Source organism: Mercenaria mercenaria, chromosome 19 (assembly GCF_021730395.1).
Source record: "Mercenaria mercenaria strain notata chromosome 19, MADL_Memer_1, whole genome shotgun sequence".
Classification (NCBI taxonomy): domain Eukaryota; kingdom Metazoa; phylum Mollusca; class Bivalvia; order Venerida; family Veneridae; genus Mercenaria; species Mercenaria mercenaria.
In genome coordinates this window covers 39,223,813-39,247,178 of record NC_069379.1, presented here as the reverse complement: position 1 = coordinate 39,247,178, position 23,366 = coordinate 39,223,813, and the positions used below count along the sequence as shown (strand labels likewise).

At 34.8% G+C, this 23,366-nt stretch overlaps 1 protein-coding gene across 11 annotated transcripts in view; it reads right to left on the bottom strand.

Annotated features, from left to right (window-relative positions):
- Window positions 1-7,707: 7,707 nt before the first annotated feature.
- LOC123542168 (mitochondrial coenzyme A transporter SLC25A42-like) overlaps window positions 7,708-23,366 on the bottom strand; it is a 28,859-nt gene continuing 13,200 nt past the window's right edge. For all 11 annotated transcript variants that reach the window (XM_053531737.1, XM_053531728.1, XM_053531726.1 and 8 more), the window contains 5 exons: window positions 22,073-22,262; window positions 20,174-20,290; window positions 15,920-16,071; window positions 15,198-15,320; window positions 7,708-14,745 (listed from right to left, as the gene is read on the bottom strand). In XM_053531737.1, the coding sequence (XP_053387712.1) occupies window positions 14,537-14,745; window positions 15,198-15,320; window positions 15,920-16,071; window positions 20,174-20,290; window positions 22,073-22,262 (791 nt within the window). In that variant the 3' untranslated portion in view covers window positions 7,708-14,536. The remainder of the gene's footprint in view (window positions 14,746-15,197; window positions 15,321-15,919; window positions 16,072-20,173; window positions 20,291-22,072; window positions 22,263-23,366) is intronic.

The following is a 23,366-nucleotide window of genomic DNA, read 5'->3' as shown; positions in this document are numbered from 1 at the left end:
AGATGGTAAAACAATTCACTAGATAACAACTCTTTCAGCTGTGACATTTCATTGTTTGAGTCTGAAATTGTCCATCGAAAACATGATAACGTAAGTGTATAAACACTCATACCACTCGTTGACAGACTTAAGAAACCAATTATAATTAAAGAGTTCATATCAAGGGATGAATGCGAAAGAAGTCTGTGAGAATATTAAAAAAAGATGCACTTATAATTCTTTCGCATTCACCCCTGACATGTAAGGTGAGAATTTAAAACAAATGTATAAAATGCAGCTTGTTTTATTATCGAAAAGGCTTAAACAAATGTCTCTCTGGAAAACACAGGAAATTCAATCTATGTTGTTTTTGTTTTCTATGAGAGTGGCGGGGACACTCATCCCGGCCCCTACCTTGTTTGTAAAGTTGTACCTACTGTACCATAAAAGTCTGGCTAAGCTTCTGCAAAATTTATGCAGTTAAAACTCATTATCGAGATAATTAAAATTTGACCGAAAATGATTCCGAGATTTTTGTATGCTATACTTTATTTAAGGTAGTTCTGCACGCTTGGAAGGAAAGTTTTTCTACAATGTAGAATTTGATTAAACTTTGATTTTTCAAAACTTTAGAATATACATAGAAAAATCAGCAAATAAAAAAGATATGGTCGTGTGCTTGATTTTTTGCTAGACTGATTTGAAAAATTTGGAATTCATGCAATATTTCACAATGGGAGTCTATGGGAAAGTCATTGCTTTCATAACATATATTTTCGAGAATAGAAATTTTTCTACAATGTAGATTTTGACGAAACTTCTCACAGTTGTAAATTAACACATGGCTTATAATTTGGTGAAATTAAATGTATAGGTCCATGTGCTTCTTTTTGAGATACTTGACCATGATATTAAAATGAACCGGACATTCTATGCTAATTTTAAGACATTATTTTGATTATTTCAACGTGTCATATGCTTTAATATCATATTTTGATATCAGAAAAGGTGCCATTGTTATAAATTTACTCACAGGTTTCAATTAATTCATAAAATGATCTTCATTTCCGTACGACGAATCGAGGCATTATTCTACGTTTTCCGGATAAATGACTTTGCGCTATCACTTCCGCTTTATCAAACGTGCAAAACTACCTTAACAAGATACAGTTTTAAATATGCTGTTGATTGATCAAGCGTCGTTTTTAACAAAAGGGAGAGCTCAAAATAATTAAGAAAATGATTCAGCCAACTACACCACAGAAAAGTCAACTTAACTGAAACAGAGTTGTCGCACATTCCGAAATGAAAATTGCAACTTTTAAATAGAACTCGATATAATGACAAAAGAATAAAATGTTCTCGAACATATAGCAGAAACTTCTGAGATCACTATTCATCTGGCTTCGATACAAATATTTGTACCAAAATCCAAGCAAATCCGTCTAATAAATATCCTCTAAGATCCGAACTTCTTTTAATAGCATGCTCTGTGTATTGATCGTGTCCAAACTTGCCTTTTGTACAAATAACTTCATTCTCCGTTTTATTTTTGCTATTTAGAAGAGTACATCGCAGTCTTATTTCAGAATATATGTTTCTTGATCCTTTGTAATGAATTCTAATGAAAAGCCATTCATTCCGAACACGGTCTTGCTCGACAAATTCATTTCTATCTTTATAGCGAAAAGATACTGTAAAAGGCATATTCCAAAGGAAAACATTCCTGCCTGTGTTATAATTTGACATATAATTAAGCAGCGCGTTTATCTTTTCATTGGATCTTACTTTAAATATAATTTCAGTTTTCCCCCAGTTTAACCCTTCGTCTAGGCCTAGATCTTCCGTAAGATTCAGATACTTTTCAATGTACTCTTTATGCGTTTTAATCTCTATTCCCATATCTGCCACCCTTTGCAACAACTGTCTGGATTGATCTGCAGACTTAACTTGCAATTCTTTATTTGATGCTTCCAGCTGTTGTATTTTTCTACCAAGTATATCAATCAATGTGTCAGCAGGTATTTGGTGTTTCTTGAATGCGCTATCAATGTCTTCCTTAGTCTTCGTAACAGCGTGTGTAATACATTTTTCACGAACGTCGTTTAAGTTATATAGACAGGTCTCTTTTAGTACAAGAAACAATTCTTCAATCTTGGTATTTTCGCCGATACCATCTAAAAGAACCTTTTCGCATCTTGGTTTAAGATGTAGGACTTGATACTCTTCTAACAGAGGTAAAATTCTCAACACATTCTCGTACGTTATCTCGCTTAAGGTGCTCGGATATATACAGTTCAAAAATTCTATCACGTCTTCGCTCTTCTTCCCAGGTAAATCCATCTCATTCTTCAAGTTTTCTTTGTAGTTTGAACGAAATGATCTTTCAAATACAGATGATGCAAGTGACAAAATACTTTTTGCAACAAATAGTTTAGTTCCTTCAACATTCAAAACGAAGTCAGTTGTCTGTGAGCTTTCAGTAAAATCGAAAGTAGGTTTATCCGACTCCTTTTTGTTTTCCATATCGGCATCATAATTCTCACTTGATTATTATCAACTGACGTCGCGTTGATGCATCGATGAAAAATATATATTAATGTTATACTCCGTTGTTATGTAGTACAAATGGTGGATATAAACTCAGGGGCGCTAATTTCGATAAAATACAATATACAGTGTATTGGATTACATAATATACCTACGTTGGTGTAAAATGCAAGAAGTCCTTAATTTAATTTATTTTCGACTGATATTATTTCAACAGCAATAAATAGACTACATGACGAATGACATTGAGCATATATACACCAACACCAAGCGCGCAGCTACCTTTACGCAAATACGCAGCTGCGTAGTGAAAATCTGGCAACTATACAAAATTAACTGGCTAGTGTCATGCAACGGAGATGGCTTCGTGCACTAGCATTGCTTACTTCATATTGTGTTTGAAGTATAGTAAACTCCGGTTTTAGCGAACTCATCGGGACAAGTAAGTGCGTTTTACCTGAGTTTGTAATAAAAATATAGCGAACCTGTTTCTTATAGACATTATTTTTATAGCCAACTGATTTATATGATTAGTTGATTTAACGTGCATTGAAATTCACCAATTGTCTTTGTAGTTTTATAACAATATAGGTACAGTTTTGCAATTCATTTCATAATCCTACTATCTGATATATGCTTATTTTGTAATATTCCTGACCATGTGAAATATTACAATCATACGCTGTCTAGGAGGAAATTTCTATGACACAATTATAATACAGTGTTAACAATTAATAAAATGCTGATTGAGAAATCGGAAAAAAATACATTTTCAAGGCTAAAAGCTTTTGAATAACACTGCAGACGTCATTTGTCTCGCATAATATTTACTTTATCTTGAGCTGAGCGCGAAACTATTGTAACGGTATATAAATAAAAAAAAATAAGATATAATAACTTCACGCTCAGCCTTTAATATCATAGATACATGTTATAATTGTACTTAAGTGTATGAAATTATCAATTATTATTCCATAGAAAATAAAATTCAATAGAAATCCATTCATTACACCTAGTTAAATCTAAGCTATTGACACCGGTACAAGTCATACGATATTACAGTATTTGACAACCAATTCACAGTGAGATAAATATGCTCTTTCTATATAATTGGTGATTTAATATTTTCAATGCGTATTACGTAACTAAATTACATGTATAATATTTCGAAAGACCTTAAACAACATTTTTAAAAATCATCAAAACAATATTTCAGTGTAATACTTTGTTTTAGATGTCGTTTAGATAATATTATATCAACAATCCCGCTACGTTAAAATACTTGTTTTATGATTCAATAATGTTGGTACGAAATCTGCCCAATGCTAATGTTAAAGCCTGGAATTTTCATAGTTTCGCACTTCGCCGTTGTGATCTCGCGCTTCGTCTTTCACGCTTCTCTGCCATGGGAAGGCGATACCCGAAGCGCGAGATCAAAATGACAAAGCACAAAATGGACTTTTTTTTTTTTCTCGAAATTTTTCGCTTCACAACCGTGATGTTTAGCTTCACCATCGTGATTTCGCGCTTCACGCTTCACAATACGCAAAGTGTTCTAAGCGCGGAATCACGATGGCTTCACCATCGCTATCTCGCGCTTTACAGCTCGCCAGAGAAAGAGAAATTCCTTTTAACAACTCTCGAATATATACTTATACACACATCTCTTGTTATCCAATCATAATGATGTTTTGAAAGTGTGTTACCACCAACCATCAGTTTTGAATACTGCACACATATAACATGGATCAATGAACCACAAATTGCACGTGCAATATTACACGCATACCTAGTAAAATAATACATTTTATATAAAAGATTAAGAATGAATAAGGTTTTTGTGCAATGTTTAGCTGCAAATACACGCAAAAATGCACCATTTGCGATTCTCAGATGAAAAAAAAATCATGGGGAGGATACCAAGACCCCTACGCATTACCTCTGCGTACTATGAAGAATGCCCTAGCTACGCGCCTGATCACCTACTTATAGATCTAGCTCTCTTATATATGCAGTAGCCTGCCAATATAGGGAGAACGTAGATCTACTGATCGCGGGGTGGTGAGTTCGATTCCTGGGTGAGATGCATGTTCTCCGTGACGATTTGACATTATGTCTGAAATCATTCGTCATCCACCTTCGACTCGTCTGGGGAAGTTGGCAGTCACTTGCGGAAAACAGGTTTGTACTGGTACTGGATACGTTAACTGTCATTAATTAAGGTAGTTCTGCATGTTCGGAATATTTTTACTACAATGTAGAAATTGATTAAACCCTGATATTTCAGCAAATTCAGCACAAAGACAGGGTCGTGCGCTTGTTTGTTTGCTAGACCGATTTGAAAAATTAGGACATTGCGCACGTTATCATAATAGGAGTCAATAGAATTTTTCTACAGTGTAGATTTTAATAAAATTTTCCACAGTCTTAAATAAACATTTGGCATGTAATATGGTGAAATAAAATGTACCGGTCCGTATGTTTGTTTTTAAGATATTTGTCTATGATTAAAGTAATCCACATATTTGGGTTTCAGCCATTATTTTGAATTATTTAACGTGTCACATGTTTGAATTTTATATTTTAACTTCAGAAAGACAGCAACGTTGCCATTGTAATAAATTTACTCACAGATTGCCATTAATTCATGAAATGATTTTCATTTTCATACACTGAATTAAGCCTTTATTCTACGTTATCAGGACACATGACGGATAAACTTCCGTCTTACCACATTTGCAGAACTAAAGTGGCGTCAAAGGAACATATTTTAGGCGAAAAGTATGTAGAGTTGCCACAGGAGTGAAGAATTATACCCCCACAATATGGCCTTGTCACAGAACTAAGCCAGTGTCAAAGCATAACTTGCTTGACCTCTGACCTACTGACTTCAGAAGCAGTAGAGGCCATCTGCTGGTCCAGATCAACATCCCTTTCATAACACTCGGCCCAAGCGTTATCAGGTTATTGTACGGAAAAGGTTTAAATGTTCCGGGTCATCCTGACCTTTGACCTTTGGAATCAAAACGGCTCATCTGCTGGTCAAGACCAACCTCCCTATTAAGTTTCGTGATCCTAATCCCAAACATTCTGAAGTTATTGTCCGAAAACTGTTTTAAAGTTCCGGGTCACTGTGACCTTGACCTGTGACCTACTGACCTCAAAATCATTAGAGGCTATCTGCTAGTCATAAGAATCCTCCCTCACAATTTTCATGATCCTAGGCTCAAGTGTTCTCAAGTTATAATCCGAAAAATGTTTAACTGTTTTGAGTTATTGTGACCTTGACCTTTGACTTTCTAACCTCAAAGTCGAACTAGACTTGTAATTTCATGATGTTACAACTGTGCACCAAAATTTATGCCTAAGCATTCTCGAGTTATCATCTAGAAATAGTTTAACTGTTCAGGGTCTCTGTGACCTTGACCTTTAACCTACTGACCCCAAAGTCGAACTTGCCTGTATTTTATCATGTTACGCCTGTGTACAAAAATTTATGATCCTAGACTCAAGCGTTCTCAACTTATCATCCGAAAACCGTTTAACTGTTCAGGGTTACTGTGACCTTGACCTTTGCCCTACTGACCTTAAAGTCGAACTTGACCAGTATTTTATCATGTTACACCTGTATACCAAAATTTATGATCCTAGGCCTAAGCGTTCTCAAGTTATCATCTGGAAACCGTTTAACTATTCAGGATCACTGTGACCTTGACCTCTGACCTACTGACCTCAAAGTCAAACTTGACCTGTATTTTCTGATGTTACACATGTGTACCAAAAATTATTTAAATCGGTCTAGCCTTTCATGAGTTATCGTCCGGAAACCATGAAAGCCAAGCTCGCTCCCATATACCCGCTAAACTTCGTTTTGCTGGGGTTTAATTACGCTCAGAAATTCATAAAAAGTGGCAAGTTGTACAAACGTATTGACACAAGAGCCTGGTTTCGGCCTGAAATAAGGCTTGTGTTAATTCACAGACGTTCGGCGGTGAAATAGAGCTGGTCCAAATTATCCCACGTGTGTTCGATGGGATTCACATCTGGGCTTTTTTTGGGCCAGTCATTAATAAATGCAATGTGCACCACAATGAACCCTGGTTCAGGTTAGAAAATAAATCTCTAGCTGCAGTGATTTAGGGTGCGGCTAATATTTAATAAACCTCTCATATATCCCACTTCGAACATTTTAATTTAATTTTTTTTTTCAAGAAAAAAAGGTTTAGTTAGAAGTTTGGCTGTTGGAATAGCAAAATCTGAATATAATATCTATAAAGATATAAACGACGCCATTCAAAACATGTTCAATAACATTTGGTAAGTAAGATTTCCTTATTGTTAAACTAATGTACAAACTTTTAAAGGAAAGATCCACGTATGCGTTTGGTGACGATTCATCGAATGATTAAATAGCAGTATATTTTCATTATAGCTCCGGCGACCCTAAGTACTGTAAAACTAGAACAATCTGAACAAACTTGAGCGAGGTTCAGACAAGAATGCTTCTGACTCAGCCAGGTGAACATCCATTATATGATTAATAATATGTTGTCAAAGAGGTAACCTGACTCCTTGGCTGCACGTTTTTATATAAATACTGCAAACATTTTATAAGAAAATTTTAAGCCTCTAAAATAGCACAATTTTATCTGACGGCTGAACAAAACCAATGTTCGAAGCAAGGGGCAATAAAAATGTCAATGTTGAAACAACCTGCTGGAGTTACTTCCCTTGCTGGAGTGACTTCCCTGTTAATGAAGTAAACGTAATTTACAAATAACGGGAGGGGGTATTTATTTATTTTGTTGGGTTTAACGCCGCACCGACACAATTATAGGTCATATGGCGACTTTTCAGCTTTTGATGGTGGAGGAAGACCCTAGATGCCCCTCCGTACATTATCACAACGGGCACCTGGGTAGAACCACCGACCTTCCGTAAGCCAGCTGGGTGGCTTCCTTACATGAATAATTCAACGCCCCGAGTGAAGCTCGAAACCACATCAATGAGGGGCAAGTGGTTTAAAGTCAGCGACCTTAACCACTCGGCCACGGAGGTCCCATAGGGAGGTTTATGAGGATAACTGACAACTAACGTCAAATCACCAGTCTATACTCAGTCTGGTAGCTCACTCTGAACACTTGATCGATAGACTTCAAGTTAAAACAGAGAAGGAAGTCTTATTTCTCATTTTATTTTATCATTAACAATCAATTGATCAATTTGTTAAAATCTCTAAGATATAAACTATTCAATTTAAGCCAACTACATTATTTTCATTATTAACATAGCAACAATAACCTCGCAAAGCATCTACCTATTAGCAACTTTAAAACACTTGTAAACTGACCATTATGTCACTCTTCAATGAAAGATATTGTTATGTAGCTTTATACAAGATTTTTCCAACTTTTACTTAAGGAGGAGGACAAATAAACTCTAAAGAATGCCTGTACTTTATCATTTGGATGAATAATGACCTTAAAAGTTATTTCGCGAATCATCACAAAGAACAAAAGCCTCGCCCGGGATGCAAACCGAAAAACTCTAGACTGGAAGTCTTACACGTTTAACTTCTAAGATTACCGTGACGACAGGAGACGCAAATATATTAAAACCTTGTAACATACAGTAAAACTCCAATCCTCGACGTGGCTGGGCGTGAAGTGAAGGGATGAGCCAAATGTTTGAGTTATCCGGGGTTTTGAGCGATACAAGCACAGAAAATATACTGGAAATGTCTGTGTTCACGCTTCTGATGTCTGCATGATGCAGTACACAGCAAAATTTATTAAATATCCTCATTGCCGATGTCTACATAATCCATCCACAACTTCTTTTTAAACATTAACCTTTCAGGCAAGATTGTCAGTTGAAGGTTAACCTTACAGTAATATAATGGTCACCTTACCGATGTTCAAACTTAATAGTTGCACACACGCTTGTAATAATATTAACTCTTTCTTCATCACAGCATTTTACATTAGTAGTGTAAGCAATGTTTCTATTTTTGAATATGCATTGGCTGGCATAAGTTCTTCCTTTCATTATCTGTGTTTTTACTTATATAAACATGTATAAAATTGTTAAGAAATAAAATGATAAATTTGTAAAATTTGCGCCAAAAACAAATTAGTAGGAGCTTTGTCCCTCTTCAAAATTTGAAAGATATGGTGGACGAATAAGCGGGTAAAATTTCGGCGCATGAGGACGTGTGTCTGCTTTTATCCTTAATGTCCAATTATATAGTAAAACTTATGGTATATAATCCCTTATGCGCTCTGTTACGTTCATCTTCATCATGACAGTAAAGTTTTACACTGATAATACCACTTAAAGCTACAAATGACAATTCAAAGGACTAATGTATTAGGAACAAGAGCACCGCCTTGCGGGTGCTGACGCTCATCTGATTTTTTTGTATAAAAGAAATATTGTCCTACCCATGATTTTCTAAGTCTAAAACGGGCCATCATTCTTGCAAAAAGCAGGATAGAGTTATGTTTCTTGAGGTATAGCGTCCGCTTATGATGGTGATAAACTGTTGCAAGTTTTAAAGCAATAGCTTTGATAGTTTATGAGAAAAGTTGACTTAAACATAATACTCAACCAAGAAAATGATTTTCTAAGTCCATAAGGGGCAATAATTATTGCAAAATACAGGATGGAGTTATGTTGCTTGCTGTACAGGGTCAGCTTATGATGGTGAACAAGTGTTGCAAGTTTCAAAGCAATAGCTTTGATAGTTTAAGAGAAAAAGTTGACCTAAACATAAAACTTTACCAAGAAATCTGATATTTTCTAAGTCCAAAAGGGGCCATAAATATTGCAAAAAGCAGGATGGAGTTATGTTTCTTGCTGTACAGGGTCAGCTTATGATGGTGAACAAGTGTTGCAAGTTGTAAGGCAACTGCTTTGATAGTTTAGGAGAAAAGCTGACCTAAACATAAAACTTAACCAAGAAAACTGATTTTCTAAGTCCAAAAGGGGCAATAATTCTTGCAAAAAGCAGGATGGAGTTATGTTTCTTGATGTACAGGGTCTGCTTATGATGGTGAACAAGTATTCCAAGTTTCAAAGCAATAGCTTTGATAGTTTAGGAGAAAAGTTGACCTAAACATATAACTTAACCAAGAAATCTGATATTTTCTAAGTACAAAAGGGGCCATAAATCCTGCAAAAAGCAGGATGGAGTTATGTTTCTTGCTATACAGGGTCAGCTTATGACGGTGAACAAGTATTCCAAGTTTCAAAGCAATAGCTTTGATAGTTTAGGAGAAAAGGAGACCTAAACATAAAACTTAAAGGCCTAGATTTTGGCAGTGGGCCAAGGGATTTCTGTCTTCACCAGCACAGTTGGGGGCTAATGACCATCACAGTATGGTTCCAATAAACAAGGGTCATTGTTTATTGGAGAGACAGTCTACCTTACAAGTGTATGAATTAGTGAGAAGGGAAACAATGTCATTTATTTTAAATTAATGAATAATTTATAACATTTAAAGTTATGCTATTTTTTGCATTTTTATGTAAAGAAAAATATTGTTGATCAAACACAATAATAAAATTATCAGAAACTTATTTTCATAATAATGAAATAACGAGAAACTTACTTAAAGAAATATGCAAGTTTTTATTTTTTCAAATTATGTCTGGAGAATTGTGATATTTCAGAAAAATGTAACTTTCACTCATTTAAAGCTTGCAGAGTACTGTAAATAACATTTGTCTAAAATTGAAAACAGAATGTGCATTTCAAAGTTACAAAGCAAAGCATGAAAAAAAGTCACTTTTGGCAACATACTGAAAATGAAAATCAAGTATAGATGGAACACATTGATTTTATATTATATGGTTTGTCAGCACAAAGAAGTTTTCACTATACTTGTGTTTTATGATCATTATTATTTTCAGTATTATTACTGTATCTTTTATTATCCTATATGTAATATAATAATAATGATAATAATAATAATAACAATAATTGTGATTATTTTTTATTATTATTATAATCATTACTATAACATTAAAGTAATAGTTATTATCATCTATATAATATCAAAATAATAATTATTTTTATTATCATTCCACATTCACTGAAGAAAAATTAATTTCTTTCAACTCCACTGCACACATCTTCATGGTCTAGTTGGGGTCCCTGCTGTGCTAATTGCCCTCTAATCTGTTACTGTTACATACTCGCTGATAAGCAGCAGATAAGATGGGAGTTGTATATTGGATTTGGGGGGGGGTACACTTATATAGTAGTGAATCTAGGCCTTTAACCAGGCAACGCCGACGCCGACAACCGCTCAAGTGATGACAATAACTCATCATTTTTTTTCTCAAAAAATCAGATGAGCTAAAAATGAATCATTCCTGAATAATACATGAAAAAAGAAAAAGAGTACAAAATATACATAATTATTATTGCAATATAAATACGCTCCAACATAACAAAACTATATTTCATAAGTTCTACATTACTGATATAAATTGTTTTGATTTTGCATGACTCGTTTATCATTTTTTAAAATGCCGTGTTTGAATTGTTAACTGCCTTAACTTGTTCTGTAAATTCGGTCAATTACGATAGGTTTCTATTCAACCATCGATTTATCAACTGAAACATTAGAACTGCCACAAAAATATTTACTAAAGAAATCTTGAAACAATTTCTTTGGCCTTGTGTGAGAGGCGTTCTATTTTTCTGTTAGTACGTCTAATGTTTTTGTACGCTTCTGCATTAGATGTTAAATTGTTTCTGCATTAGATGTTAACACATCTAGCTACTGTTCAAACTTTGTCATAGTTGTCAACTGGTTACATCATGACTAGTTCCACACTGTTACTTTAATGCCATCTGGTTCTTTGGGAGCATAGAGTCCATTCAATATCTTCACGAGCTCCAGTGCCGAGTGGTGTCACCCGTGAATAGACTACCAAACATTTCTGCTATTGTTTTGCTTGACTTCATTCTATGCTTTTGATGGATTTTCTAATTAGATTTGATTACTTTTAGCATTTTTTGGACTGTATGAATTATAAGATAACGAAGTAAATATTTTCACTTCCAAATAAAAACGTTATCAACTATTTCAGATAAACGTGAACTTCTAAAACAAAGAGTGACCTATACATGTATATACTAGTAGTTTCTATGCTTTCTTTCGTCAGTTTAACAGTATCAGAATGAAGCTCAGCAAAATAAAAAAAAATATTTCAAGGCACCTAAAAAACCTAGTTTCGTTTCTGGTTCCTATGAATTTCTTACACTAACGGAAAACAATATTCAACACATGATAAATTATCACAGGATATGACAAAATCATTTGAGCACAATCACAAACCAAGAAATTCAAAAAAAAATAATGCATCATAACAACTGAGAAACTACTGGGTATAAAAATTCATTTTGTTACAAAGAGAATCGTTCGTTTTGATGTACAATAACATTTTATGCTTTTACTAAATGTGACACTTATACAATTTTTTAACATCACAGGGCATGTGACAAAGTAACACGTTTAAAATATTATCAAAAACACTTTCTATCAGCTCGAAAGTTTTACAATGGGAAATTACCCTTTTCAAAAGAAAAAAATGTTTCATCAACGTTTTTCTTACAGGGTTATAAAATTATTCATCAACTGAAACTTAATTTTTACAAAAAGTCAGTTAATCTAAGACACATAAATACCAGCTAACTCATGTAAGACTCTAAATTTCAAACCATTATAAACTGTTATCTGCACGTAACACCACATATCTGTGGCGATGGACGGTATGGCATATACGACTGGAGGCTAGCTTGAATACTGATTGGGAACGATACTAAAGTTTTTCTTTTTGTTCGCGTTTAACATCACACCGACATAACTTTAGGTCACATGGCAACTGTTTATATTTTTTTATGGTTGAGGAAGACTCAATGTGCCCTCCGTGCATTTTTTCATCAAGGACGGACATCTGGGTAGAACCACCGACCTTCCTTAAGCCGTTGGATGGCTTCCTCACATGAAGAATTCAACCCTGGACAAAGATCGAACCCACATCGGTGCGGGGCAAGTTAATTTAAGTCAACAACATTAACCACTAGGCAATGGCGGCCCACAGAGCCACAGTAAAATGTCAGAAATTTAAACTTTCTGTTTTAGAAATAAGTGGATGCATTTTCGTTTTAGTGAATCTATTACAATTTTGCAAAAACCCAAAGAGTTGCAATTGTTGAGTTCTAGGTGTAAAAGTAACAGAAATGGAATATAAACTATGTAAGAAAATCCTTTAAAAGCACAGAAGTCTGACTTAAATTTCTGATTCAAAGTAAGGAATTACCTATGTCAAATATTTTAATCTCACGGTCCAAACGACTGAGCTAAATATTTATATATCACACTTAAAGCGGGAGAGATAATTTCAAAATGGTACAGGAATAAAGCAAAAATAAAAGGTTGTTCCTTTTTTCAGTGCGAGATCAAAATATCTACTAAAAGAGCAAAATTGAACATTCCTGAATAAACATAAAAAATGCCCTAGATGAAAATTGAATGAATGTACTTATACCCGTCTTACATATATTATACTACCACGTTTCTTATTGCTTTAACTTAAGTTGACATACATGTACATGAAGAGGTGTTAACAATAAAATAATTAAAATACCACACATAACAAATTTGAAAGAATGAATTTTAGTTGTTCTTTATAAAGTAATTTTAACACCTCTGTGATGCATGTTTCTGTTTCACATTGTTGACTTTTTCCCGGCCTCAGAACTTCTTAAAAGTAAGACGAATAGTTTATTACCTCCCCTTAAACTGAAATTTTTATTCATCTGTTTTTATCTCAAAGATTGTATTCAAATACAAAAATGTATATCAGTATTAAAAGAAGTAAGGGAGGCTACATACAAAACTTCTTGTGTTCAACTTTTATCTACACATGCAAATATTCTAAACAATAAAGGTGTTGCTAAACTATTTCTGAAGGCAGAACCAGCTTTATATCTGTTAATATGAAAATGTACATTTCAAACAATGGTAGGACTCAATGTATTAAATCCAGCTTTAGTGAGATGACATCAACATGTCAACATCTGACCCGTACATGTAGCTCTGTGCAAGAAAAAAACTAATTTTGGATTTCAAGAAGTGAGACATGGACAAGAATGTTACAAAGATCTGATGAAAGAAAAAAACGGAACAATTCAACAAAAGTGATAAAGTAACTTCTATTCCAATTCAATTTTGCCACCCTTGGTTCCAAAGTAGGTTCTGCAGGGTTCCTCAAAAAATGAAAAGTAGATATGTACACTCTTACAAGGTAAATGAAATTAAAGCTAAACACAGTGAAACTTCTTTTCAGTCTTAAGAGTGTTACAAGAACAAAAAGTGATCTGAATTATAAATGTATCAAAGTTGAAACATATGTTGATATTGATATCTGAGTCTGTTTGAGTTAACACCTGTCTTTCAAAACTATTTCAGTTACGTAACTGAGGTTAGTGAAGCTCACTAGCATTCTTGGTTTCTGTATCAGTCTCACAAAATTGATGACTGATCAGTTTGAATCAGAGACAGTGGGCAGATGACCCCAGACGCATTGCTGTCTGTCACTCTGTCAGGGAGAATAAAAAATGCGGCTTCTCACTCGTAGAATTTTCTACCTACTGAGTTAAGAGTGGTCTGTAACATTCATGGGGATAATGACCTGGTTAAATAGTTATAGATCTATATCATGATCAAATGCACGAGTTAAACATTGTTAATTCTAAAAATTGTTACTCAAAGTAGTTGTACCCTTGTTCAAAAATGACTGCAATACAAGCGTTCAATTCTTGTTCATTTTAGTTTATAACACTGTAGAATTCAGTTGCAACATTCACACTGTTCTAATAAGTAACAAATCTAATCACTTTTCAATCAAACTATCTATGTATACATATAAATGTATCTGTAACACAATTCACAATTGAAATCACAATTTGTTAATACTTAACCACATTAAGTTAATCACTGTCTATATGAAAGATTGGGAATTTTCGCAGCCACATTCGGACTGTTTCAAAAGTCATAAAGCTAATACCAGCTGATACAGGCCCTTTTATCCAGTTCATAGACAGGCCTTTGTATAATCCGCCTTTGAGGCCCTCATGTATATATACTGTCTTTGCAGTTCTATATATTGTAGTGTAATCCTTAGAATGACCGGTGACACCTGAAAATATTTACATTTTTTTAAAATAGTTTGTTTCTACAAGCAATAAAAGTAACTGGCTCCAGCACAGAAATTTTATTAAACAATTCACCACAGAATCTTTTATATCTTTGACAATCTGAAAGCAATAGAACGTCAGGTTATACTCATACATTGCAAGTACTGAAGGATATTCAAATGCTTACTGTTTAAGATTTTCTTTACTTATTTTACTTGCAGTTGTAAAAAGACCGGTTAATTACTAACATTGCCTACAATACATTGTATTAAATTTTCATAACATCCTGCATAGCATAGGACAGGTAAGGGTTCAAATCCCACTTTGCCTCGCAACTGTTTCTGCTTATCTTACAGCACCTGTGGTCTTTCCATACTAATCAAGACAGGATGTGGCCATACGACCTAATCAGTGTTGGTGTCACATATTAAAACACAACAATTAACAATCTAACCTGCAGTTTGCATCCTTCTTCTGACAATATCTAATGGATATGATGAGCATTGTCCGCAGATGCCTGCTACAGCCCCACAATACCAGCGTTCTAATGGGGTTGGGTCAACACCCTTTGTATATTCTGTACAAGAAATGACAATATATATATTTGTGTTAGTTATGTCCACTGATACCTACTATATGCCCCACAATACCAGCTTTCTGAAGGGGCTGGATTAATACCCTTTTTGTGTTCTGCAGAAACGAAGTGTGGTCTAGCTTAACTATTTTATTATAATAAAATTTTAAGGAATTAAACCCTTTGTCTTTGTCTAATATATGACACAGTCATTTTGTAACTAGATACCTTTTATGCAAACCATGTATAATTATCATCATAAAAACACAAATAGATACAGAACTTTACCCTGTGGCATGTCTTTCAGACTCTTCTACGGACACTTTAACACTTAAAAACAATCAATTCCAGCAGGACTTGATTTGTCTGTCAGTTGATCAAGCATTCTATGTTCTGCAGAAAAACAGCTTTGAAGCTCGCACTGATGAAAACTTTTATTTGCAGGTTCATACCACAAGAAATGTAGATCAGCATGCTTTCTCACACTGTTTCTACTACCGTGTTAGAAAGGAAGGAACCAATGTCTTCTTGTTAGCTGCTGTTAAATGTCTAATGTTACAATTACACTATTTCTTCAAAAAATGACAGAACACCGCAATTACCTGCATGGATAATTTTTAAAGTTTCGTATGTGAAGAAACTGATTCCTGAGTATATACATGAGCCAAACATTGTGGGTGTGTATCCACGCATCACAATCCTCCATCCTTCCTCCTTCAGTACACTTCGGAAACAAGCAATCAGACTTCTATATCTGTAAACATTAAGAAACAGTTAACTTTCCTAATCTAATTAAGTTTGCATTAGAAACATTTTCAAACAAGAACTACAACAACTTTTGAGAAAAATACGTGTCTCGTACAACTGCCTAATCATCTGAATAGTAAAAACAATAGGGCCAAGATGGCCCTAGGTCTCTCACCTGAGAAACAAGCCATAACAGTGTAAACATGTTTGACCTAATGATTTCATGGAAACAAATATTCTGGCCAATTTCATTAGAATTGGACCAAAAATGTGGTCTCTTGAGTTTAAACAAGTATTTCCGCTGATATGACCTAGTGGCCTAGTTTTTAACCCTAGATGACCCATATTCAAACATGACCTAAATTTCATCAAGGCAATCATTCTGACCAAATTTCATGAAGTTCGTTTGAAAAATACAGCTTCTATCGAATACACAAAGCTTTTCTTTGATCTGTTTATTTGTTTATTTGGGTTTTACGGCGCACAAACACAGTACAGTCAAACTCGCTTTATACGAACTCATCCGGACCTAAGAAATATATTCGTATCAAACGAAATTCGTATTAATGAATGTATGACCAGATAATTTGTCCAAGCAATTTGGGCAGTATCACCGGTATCATCGGTGAATAGATTCCGATATATGAAAGTAGTTGATAGTTTTAAAGTGATTAAGTTAATTCATTTAGATAGCATTGAAATTACTCAACAAAAGTCACACTTAAACACGTAAAACTATTAATTTAAATTTTAATGTGCCGTCGAGGTCCAGAGCGCCAAATTATATCCACCGCCAACATTGAAGCTTGTACTATATAACAATCATTCTAAGAGGGATAAAAGTTTGTATATTTTGTAAGACACAGCCTACCTGTATCGACACTAGAACGTCAATAATGTGTTTAAAATTATTTACACATCTTTAAATCTTGACCTGTCAATTGGTTAAATTGTTTTATATTGACATGATACACAAAGGACCGAGTGTTTGTTTGTGAAAAAGTGTGAACTACTTCATTGTCTAATTACCACGCGGCACAAGATTGACCATATTATTATTTTCAACACATTTTATAACGGCCCCGACTTCTAAAATTAATTCGTATCAAAACATGGAAAAGAATAATATTTAAGCTTACTGGGACTTCCAAAATGTGTTCGTATCTACCGATTATTCGTATGAAGCGAGTTCGCTATTACCGAAATAAATTTACAAAGAAAATAGAAGGACTCGGCCGGGGAATTCAGACTTTGTTCGTTTAATCCGAAAATTCGTATCAAGCGAGTTCGTATTAAGTGGACTCGACTGTATATGTTATATGGCGCCAAACATGATTGCAAATTTTGGTTCCATATCTCATTTACATCGAAATAAAAACATGAGGTATGGAATCAAAATTTGCATACCTGCTGGAATCACAGAGTTACTGCAAAACCAAGTGTTAAGACCCTATTAGTCGCCTCTTACGATCATGCAAGGGTAAGGCTGTGGTTCCAATTCTTTCATACACAGATTGTCCAAGAAACCACATGGTGCTGCCTTAGTGACCTACTTAATGATCCAAGATTACCCATATTCAAACTCGAACTAGATTCAATCAAGGCAATCATTCTGACCAAATTTCATGAAGACCAACTGAAAAATACAGCCTCTATTGCATACACAATGTTTTTCTTTGATTTGACCTAGTGACCTACTTTTAGAACCCACAGATGACCAATATTCGAACTTGACTTAGATTTCATCAAGGCAATCATTCTGACCAAATTTTATGAAGATCAATTGAATAATACATTTTCTATCACATACACCATGTACACAATGCTTTTCTTTGATTTGACCTAGTGACCTAGTTTTTGACCCAAGATGGCCCATACTCGAACTGGACCTAGATTTTATCAAGGCAATCATACTGACATAACTTTATGAAGATCAATTGAAAAGTACAGCCTCTTTCGCATACGCAAGGTTTTTCTTTGACTTGACCTAATGACCTAGTTTTTTGATCCCAGATGGCACATATTTGACCTTGACCTAGATTTTATCAAGGCAATCATTCCTACCAAATTTCATGAAGATCAATTGAAAATACAGCTTCTATCCCCTACACAAGGTTTCTCTTTGATTTGACCTAGTGACCTAGTTTTTGTCCCCAGATGACCCATATTCGAACTTTATCTAGATTCATCAAGGCAATCATTCTGACCAAATTTCATGAAGATCATTTGAAAAATACAGCCTCTATCACATACACAAGTTTTTCTTTGATTTGACCTAGTGACCATCTTTTTGACCACAGAGGACCCATATTCAAACTCGACCTAGATTTCATCAAGGCAATCATTCTGACCAAATTTCATGAAAATCAATTGAAAAATACAGTCTCTATCGCATACAAGACTTTTCTTTAATTTTACCTAGTGACCTAGTTTTTGATCTCAGAAGACCCATATTCAAAATCGACCTAAATTTCATCTAGGCAATCATACTGACATAATTTTATAAACATCAATTGAAAAATACAGCCTCTATTGCATACACAAGGTTTTTCTTTGACTTGATCTAGTGACCTAGTTTTTGACCCCAGATGGCCCAAATTCGAACTTGACCTAGATTTTATCAAGGCAATCATGCCTACCAAATTTCAAGATCAACTGAAAAATACAGCTTCTGTCTCCTACACAAGGTTTCTCATTGATTTGACCTAGTGACCTAGTTTTTGTTCCCAGTTGACCCATATTCGAACTTGACCTAGATTCATCAAGGCAATCATTCTGACCAAATTTCATGAAGATCAATTGAAAAATACAGCCTCTATCGCATACACAAGACTTTTCTTTGATTTGACCTAATGACCCACTTTTTAAACCCAGCTGACCCATATTCCAACAATGAAGATCAATTGAAAACTGCAGCCTCTACCACATACACAAAGGTGTTTCTTTAATTTGACCTAGTGGCCTAGTTTTTGACCCCAGATGACCTATTTCCAAACTTGGCCTAGATTTCATCAAAGTTATCATTCTGACAAAATTTCATGAAGATCAGTTGAAAAATACAAGATAAATGTTGATAGACGACAGACAGATATACAGACAGACGGACGACAGACAGACGACAGATGCCGCACATCGAGCGATCACAATAACTCACCTGAACATTTCTCAGGTGAGCTAGAAACAATAACAACTAGCACTCAGCTTTTAAAATTTTTGTTGACTATTTATTTTTATACAGCAGAAGTGTGAGCATTTCAAACCCTTACAACGTGACCTTGTTATATAATGGAGACATTTAATATGAAAGAAGTAAAAAATTTACTACTGAAAATTATTATAATTTTCCTTTACTTGTATGTATACCAAGCCTCATAATTGACTGACATCCTGGCCTTGTCAAAGTCTAGAGGATATTTTTAGTTAGTGTTTGGGTTGAACCTTCTTTATAACAATAATTCAGTCATATAAACGACGGTGTCTACTTGTAGCAGAGAGCAGAATGCCCACCTACATGTATATAGTGCTGTCTCACTGGAATATCACGCCGTACACATGTGACATGATACATGTACCCCACCCAGTCACATTATCCTGACACCCGGATGACCAGTCCTAGCACTATCCTATAAATGCTGAGCACCAAGCGAGGAAGCTACTAGTACCATTTATTACGTCTTTGGTATTTACTCGGCCTGGGATCGAACCCACAACCTCCCACACTCGAAGCGGGCGCTCTACCATTAGGCTACCAAGGCTTTCTAGAGGATAAGGATAAACTGACAAATGAAAAAATAGACCTGTCTTTATGAGTGACTGCCATCCTTGCCCTGGCAAAGTCTAGAGATTATGGATAAACTGACAAATGAAGAAATACCTGTCTTTATATGAGTGACTGCCATCCAGTCCCTAGTGAAGTCTAGAGGATATGGATAAACTGACAAATGAAGAAATACCTGTCTTTATGAGTGACTGCCATCCTGGCCCTGGCAATGTCTAGAGATTATGGATAAACTGACAAATGAAGAAATACCTGTCTTTATATGAGTGACTGCCATCCAGTCCCTGGCAAAGTCTAGAGATTATGGATAAACTGACAAATGAAGAAATACCTGTCTTTATGAGTGACTGCCATCCTGGCCCTGGCAAAGTCTAGAGGATATGTGCAAGTTGTGGCTGTTACTCCTGCTAGGGAACCAGCTACTGCCCTTAAAACTGGCGGCAGATTTCTAAAAAAAAACATTTCCCTACTTGACACTCGGATAATACTGACAGAACATTAATATTCATTTAATGGTCAAATTTTTATGTGCATATAAAACAGTTCATATAAAACTAAATTACATGCTTTAAAGGAGTTCATCACAATATTTTGTGCGCAGCTCAATCGCGCAGCAAGCGATAACCACTGTAAAGTTCAGGATTCGCCGCCGAAAGTACATAATTGTCGGATATATAGCGCACTCGCGCAAAAGAAATATCTTATGTACTGACAATATAGGTCATGCATCCATATTTTACCTAAAAAGTGATGGTGTTTTATAGGAGGAGTAGTCGTAGGAAGTGCTCGAATCGAATACATTGTGGACAGCCAATTTGAAAGTAAACCATTTCGTCCAGTAATGATGCAGCCGACTCCAAGTCAAATAAAATTCCAGAAAATCTTAACGTAGATCTATCTCCTTCAAGTTCAAATGTGACTTCCTAAAAATGTTGTTATACTTTTGTGCCCCATCCCGCATTTCACATAGTAAGACCAGAGTTATGGCCCTTGACAGTCAAATTGTACATTAAGGGTCTAAACATTTGCGTCGCATGTACCTCAAAAGTATATGCGCCAAGAGTCATGAAACCAAACAAGAATTAAATTCAGCATGCGGAGTTTTCCACCAGTGCTTTTATTTGAGGTTTCACTCAGTAAAAATAGATTTATGTCCCTTGACTGGTCAATATATACGTAAAGGGCATGTGAAAGTTTGTGTAGCACGTATCCCAAAAAGTATTTGACCTAGAGGCATGCAACCTTAAAGGAGCATTATTCCGTATGTGAGTAAGAAAACTGGTTAAGAAACTGACAATAACATTGTGCAATTTGTTTTGTAAGAAAAATTGTTCATAGTTTTTAGGTGGGTGGGGTAATGAAAAAATACTTTTGTGGGTGGAGTGAATATTTTTTAATTTTTCTTGAAAACAAGCACGGGTTGATATTATTTTTTTGGTTTAGATTTTTTTGTCTTAGTTCTAGCTTACATAATATAAAATTTAAAATATAAAATGGGTAAAATTCTGTCCGCTAGATTTTTCATATCATTAAGAAATACTTCGTGTTTTTCTCAGTTTCAGATAATTTCTACTTCTATCAAGAGTAATTTTTCTGAGTTAATATATCTATATGTTGACATTTTATGCATAGTTATAGTGGTTTCATTAATTGTTATGCATAAACAGTAACATTAGAGTGAAACTTTGAATAAATAGTTGTTTGCAGTAGTTTTATTATGACATGTATGTATTGTTTCTTCGGACAAAAATACCGATTCGGTGTTCTTAATAAACTTTAAATATTGAAAAAAGAAGCACGGGTACATATCATTTTTATTTTTTATTTCAACTTGCCATACATCAATCTATAAATATGCAAAGTTACAAAAAATTCTGTCTGCTAGAAATAATTGTGAAAAACACCTTTAAATGTCAAATGACAAATGCTACATTCCACAACAGCATAAATACATATATTGACAAAGGCTCTATATCAAATGAATTAAGACACATTGCAAGACATTGAAACAATACCACTTCCGTAAGTATTCAAACAGCTGTTGATGTAATATATTTATTACTATAGTATGTTAAAAAATTCTTCTTTTTTTGTCTTCACACAAAAACCCCACCCCAACTTCACTGGGCTTAATATAAAATACTGTATGTGATAATAGCATGGGCCACAGGAGGGAAAACAAAGGCATTTTCAAGGTCGGTCTTACTCTGAATACAAAAGTTTCACTTACTTTCGTTTCTTCCCTTTGTTCAGCAGAAGTTTATATTGTTCATGAGCAGTATATTGGATGGCAGCATATGGGACTATTCTGACCATAGTAGCAGAGTTGCCTCTCCAAAGGGCAAGAACTCCTTCAGACTTGTAGGTCTTGATGAGGAACTGAATGGCTTTCTTGAATGAAAATCTCATTGTATTGGAGGCTGCAATGTAAATGTGCACTAAACTAAAGGCACAATGTCTCCAGGAGTATACATATACATAACAACAAAGAAGTTGCGACTTTGTACATGTGTTCATGTACCATTAAATGTAGTAAATACCCGTGTACACTGACGGGATATGAAAACGCAACAAACATATGCATGAATATATTTTTACTACTAAAAGCATCACCTTGAAATGTTTAACACATACACATCTATACACACTGAGTTCAAATTTAATCACCACAACAGCCGTAAAATTAACACAATGGGTATAGAGTATCAAGATGTGTATGTGTTGAACATTTCAAGGTGATGCTTTTAGTAGTAAAAATATATTCATGCATAAGTTTATTGCTTTTTCATATCTCTCCAGTGTATATATATACAGATCAGTTATTGTACACAATTTACAAAATGTAGAGTAACATGTTCAATTGTACCTTTGGAAGCAAACTTTTTAAATGCATAGACTTAGTTGTAGAGAGGGATTCTGTTGAAGCTGCTGATCAATTTTAGCAGACCCTTATATCTACTACTCATTTTGCTTACACATACTAAATCACAACCTCTATACGAACATTGTAAAATGATTTAAATAAACTGTATTTCAATCTTGTTATTTTTTACATAATATGTCGGGTGCAGCTAATATTTTTGTTGGAATTAAAATCACACCAATACAATTGTACATATTAAGTAGATCATATAGCAATTTTCCAGCACTGTATGATGGAAGAAGACCTAATATGGTGACACTCTTGTGAATGACTTCAGGCACAAGCAGTCACATGGGTAAACCAGAAACCTTCCATAAACCAGCTGGAGGGCTACCGTACATGAAAGAATTCTACACCCACACGAGGTTTTGAACCCACAGTGATGAGATGAGGCACATTACCTTGACCTCAGATATACATGTACAAGTCCTAGAACTATCTTTTTAATGTAGAGTGCTAAGCAAGGAAGCTACTAACTTAGTACCATTTTTCTCATCTTTGGTATGATGTGGCCAGGGAGTGAACTCGGGACCTTCAGCACTAGAAGCGGATATTCCAACGAAAGACCATCCAGGCCCCAATTTCATGAAGAAAAATAATT